Source organism: Sinocyclocheilus rhinocerous, unplaced genomic scaffold, assembly GCF_001515625.1.
Source record: "Sinocyclocheilus rhinocerous isolate Xijiao unplaced genomic scaffold, SAMN03320098_v1.1 scaffold33131, whole genome shotgun sequence".
NCBI classification, from domain to species: domain Eukaryota; kingdom Metazoa; phylum Chordata; class Actinopteri; order Cypriniformes; family Cyprinidae; genus Sinocyclocheilus; species Sinocyclocheilus rhinocerous.
This window is the reverse complement of record NW_015625978.1, coordinates 1-5,010: the sequence shown is the minus strand read 5'-3', so window position 1 is coordinate 5,010 and position 5,010 is coordinate 1. Positions and strand designations below refer to the sequence as shown.

General features: G+C 31.4%; 1 protein-coding gene across 1 annotated transcript; it reads right to left on the bottom strand.

The window, feature by feature from the left end:
• Window positions 1–3,109: 3,109 nt before the first annotated feature.
• LOC107706651 (CD209 antigen-like protein E) lies at window positions 3,110–4,153 on the bottom strand. Its single transcript, XM_016510426.1, has 4 exons — window positions 4,087–4,153; window positions 3,725–3,882; window positions 3,504–3,616; window positions 3,110–3,278 (listed from the first exon to the last, which is right to left on the bottom strand). The coding sequence occupies exons 1-4, from the start codon at window positions 4,151–4,153 to the stop codon at window positions 3,110–3,112; spliced, it is 507 nt and encodes a 168-aa protein (XP_016365912.1).
• Between the last annotated feature and the right edge of the window lie 857 nt (window positions 4,154–5,010).

Genomic DNA, 5,010 nt, shown 5'->3' with positions numbered 1-5,010 from the left:
TTCCATTTTCTTCATAACTGTTTCTGTACCAGTCATGACAAGACGGCTTGAGGAACTTACAGCCAATTACACCAGAGTTCGAGAACATCTCCATATCAACAATAGTGAGTTATGTTAGGTTCAGACTCATGCACCTACTAGGACAAAGTGTAGCCTACTAATTCTGAACCGGCTTCGATTCAACTAATTTCTTTTTGTTAAGCAAATACAAGTCAGTCTTTTGAACACATTTCTCCAACCACTTGTTTTCTTTTTCTTAATAACTGTTTCTGAACCAGTCATGATGAGAAAGACTGAGGAACTTACAGCCAACTACACCAGAGTTAGAGAACAACTGTCCTTTTATGAAGGTGAGCTGTTTGTACTTCAGACCCATGAAAGATTAGGCAAAGAGTAGGTGAGCTGTTTGTACTTACACAAAGGTCTTTCTGCTGTGATAATCTTCCTAGTATGGTCTTGATATCTGTTCTTCTCTCAGAAAAGTGTTCAATACTTTACCTTTCTGAACTCTGTGGTATCATTTAAACAAAAAACATTCTGAAACATGTCAGTAATATCTTACCTCTGTACTGAGAGCATTTTCCACCTGAAGCTGTTGCTGAAGACAAGTAATCAACATTTTCATAGTTTGATTTCATTTCACGACCCTGATGGTTGGTTGAGTGTTTACTGGAATCACAGAAGCCGCAGACATATTAGTACAGTAATAAGAGTCATTTGTACAGACAATAAATAAATAAATAAGCAAGCAGGGTACAAAGTGAAGAAGAGGAACAGATTAAACTTGATTAGTGGTTAGAGGTCAAATGTAATGATTGAATCTCAGCATTTACAAGCACAATGTTAACATTTTAATAAATATTTAACTGGCAATATGCAACTCAAAAACACTCACATGTCCTATAACATTTAAACAAACATATATTTTTCTGTATAAATAGGCTATGCATGATTAATTGCACATACATACTGATGCAAAAGGTGTATGATGCTGTTGTCACTATTTAGCAGCACTGCTGTTGTGTGCATCTGTAGCTGTACTAATAGATACTGTGGAAACATACAGGAAGTTACAAAACCTCGAACTCAGAAAGTGAACTACAGTTATGAAAGACTTTCTGTTAAAAGTTTGTTCTTTAAAAAATATCTTCAGAAATGTAGGGGGAAAATACGTGATATAAATATAATATAAGCACGTTTCTTATTGACTAGGATTTTTTAGCTATGCTTTGAGAAAATGCTGTCACTCCACTCACAGGTGTTTCGGACATACTGTCAGTAATGAACAAATCATTCTTCTGAATAGGATCTTTTTAATGAAACTGTGGAACTGGTCCACAAAGCTGATCATCTGAATCGACTGTTTCACTCAAATTGGTTCTTGAAACCTCAAAACCTCACCGACTCATTGAATTAGTTTTATATCGGACATACTGTCAGTAATGAACAAATCATTCTTCTGAATAGGATCTTTTTAATGAAACTGTGGAACTGGTCCACAAAGCTGATAATCTGAATTGACTGTTTCACTCAAGTTGGTTCTTGAAACCTCAAAACCTCACTGACTCGTTGAATTAGTTTTATAATGATCCAGGCCACAGCTCACTTACTCATTAATCCACAGCTGGATGGCAGGGATGTTAAATACAAATGCAATAGTGACATTTAGTAGGGAACAGAGAGAACATTTAATTTGGCTTATTTTGTTTAAATGTGCGGATTTATTTGCTAATTTTGTTTCATTAAACTTATAAATCATGATTTAAAACTATAAATTATGATAGGGCTGTCAAAAGATTAAAGTGATTTTTTTATTTATTATTTTTGTAAGGAAAACAAAAATAAATAGTGTTTTGTAGCATAACATAACATATGACATAACATAATGGCATATAAAACTACAGAGATCGATTTCTGCAGCATTGTTCTTTACTCGTCTCAGTAATTTTCTTCTACAAGGCTTTTCCTGTTTTCACCCCTTCAGATGTGTCACCCAATCAAACCAATATCAGAGAGTTATATAATAACATTACTAAATTACATTTAGTCATTTATTTTTCATTAAAGAGCCTTACAGATTAGGAAATTCACAATCAATTTATCATCAATAAAGCTGTAGAGGACACTGCATTAGTGACCTCTTGTGGAGAAAAGAAAAGAAGAGAGAATTACAAAGTAACTGAACAGGCAGAAAAAAAGTGCAAAATGCAAAAATTGAAAGAAAAAAAAAAACATGCAAAATGATCAGATTATCTTCCGTTCAGTTAATCATTTAGATAAAGCACACAAGTCTTTATACTATCCTTAAAGTTTGTCTGCTCAACACATTCAAAAAATGACACATATAAACAAACTGAATGTGATGCATTGTCAATCATACATAAATATTAGTACTTTCTGTAATAGTATAAACTTTAAATACACTATAATTTTTATATTTATCATCAATAAATCCAATTTGTTTCGATGTCAAACACTACATATTGCTTGTTCCACAGCTAGCCATATTTTAAACATGTTCATACTTTATAACTGAATTAATTATTTAAAAAAACTTTCCACAATGAACAGATTTGCTATTTGAATATATTTTGAAAACGATTATTTAAATAAAATCAAATACATGCAAATCATTGATTATAAATTACGTCATGATTTTTTGAGTGCAGAAAGTGTCATTTATGCATGACTGACAAATATGCATAACGTTTAGTAAAACTGTAATCCGAATGGATGGACATGTGCAATTCAAAAAATATATACATTTATATTTAGGCCAAAATATTTTTTGAGTGCACAGCAGTTTCATATCTGATACTAAAGCACTTCAGTTGACTGCAAAATGAGTGATGTGTGAGGCATCAAAATAAAATGCTTTTGTATTGGCATGTACAGTCTGTAGTTGTAATAATTAGTAACAATTACATAATAATAGATAGTAATCATCACTGGAGAAAAGAATAAATTACATAATAATAGGTAATAATAATCACTGGAGAAAAGAATAGCATTTTTATTCTGAGATGAGTAAGCAAATCCAAAAAAGCCTTGTTTTCTGTGCATATACAAAATAGACCTCATCAATATTAGCACCACTGACGGAGGTAAATTAATATTTCTTTTCACAGATAAACTTCATCCGATAATTGCAAGAAACATCAAACCAACTTTCTAAATAGTTGAAATCATTTTTCATAATTGCACAGTTTTTTCCAGTAAGATCCTCTTCTTTCCAGTTATCAGGTTCACTTTTCCCAGATTCTCTCTTGTGCCAAAACCTTCAAAAGCAGAAACAGGCGATCAGAGTAAAAACAATATTTATCCTGCAATAATATTTTGTAAAAAACCATGCTGTAGCTTTTTTTAAAAAACATGCCATTATGCAAAGATTTAAACGTTCCAGTAATATTATGATCATGATGAACGGTAATACGGTAAAGTAATTTTTTTTATGTATTTTTGTTACATTGATTAACTTAAGTAATTGTAGTCAGAGTTCTTACTGTACTCCAGATTCATTGAGAGTTTGGTTATTCACCCAAACCCAGTGTCCTTCAGTTTTCAGATCATTGAGACCAATCCAGTGCCATGCTTTAATTTTAGAAACCAGAAAGTTCTAATGGAGAAAACATCACATGCAATGCTGTTTCTGAATATTGTGATTTAAACAGGTAAAACATATAATTCTTTGATTTAACGTACATCCAACTTGAAATTTTCTCACCTGTTCTGTTAGGCTGGTTATGGTGACCAGATCAGCTCCTTTTGAAACACAGAAAGCACGACTGCTTGACCAGCTCAGTTCATTACAGCTGAAGAAGTACACATTTCCATTAAAAGTTGTCCAGCTCATGTCACAGTTCAAAGACTGAGCTGTAAATGCTGAAATAAAAAGCATATAAAAATTATCCTTTGTTTAGTTCATGATGCTTTTGAAATGAAAAAAAAAAAGTTTGGTTTAATATGCAGAACTCGTCTTGTCATGACTGGTACAGAAACAGTTATGAAGAAAAGTTTGGTTTAATATGCAGAAATTGTCAAACTCTTTGCCTAATCTTTCATGGGTCTGAAGTACAAACAGCTCACCTTCATAAAAGGACAGTTGTTCTCTAACTCTGGTGTAGTTGGCTGTAAGTTCCTCAGTCTTTCTCATCATGACTGGTTCAGAAACAGTTATTAAGAAAAAGAAAACAAGTGGTTGGAGAAATGTGTTCAAAAGACTGACTTGTAAATGCTGAAATAAAAAGCATATAAAAATAATCCTTTGTTTAGTTCGTGATGCTTTTGAAATGAAAAAAAGGGGGAAAAATTTGGTTTAATATGCAGAAATTTTCAAACGCTTTGCCTAATCTTTCATGGGTCTGAAATTGTTTCATTCATTAAACCACAGTGCTATAATTTTATTTCAATTTCAATAAATGTATTATTTTAAATTTATATTTAATTTCAATAAACACTGTAACTAATATCAAGAATCCTAATTTTGTTTGTATTAGTCTTAATTTCCCACAAATGCTGTGAGGTCTTTTAAAGGACACAAGGAACAATGGCTATAAAGTAAAATTGTAAAATTTTTGAGAAAAATTGTGCAGAACTTATTAGGGGTATAACTGTGCATTGATATGGACTGATAGGTTGTATTGGTGCAACAAATTAAAAAAAATATTTATTTAAGACACATTTTGAAGATATTTTGATGCTTTCATGTAAGCCACATTTTGTTTGACCGTTATAAAAAGTTGTCAAATTGTCATCAAATATTTGTTCAGTTTTAACAAACTTATTTTTCTGAATTTTTTTTTTCTCCGACGACTAGAGCATCTAATTTTGTTGGATATATCAAAATAGGGATACTATTTATCCATTTCTAAAAATGTTCAGAGTTCAGTTAAATGTTCATGTTATATTTTGGTTGCATTTCTGAATTCATAAAAAAAAATTTAAATGTGTGTAAAACTGGCAAACTATATATATATATATATATATATATATATACACACATATACATAT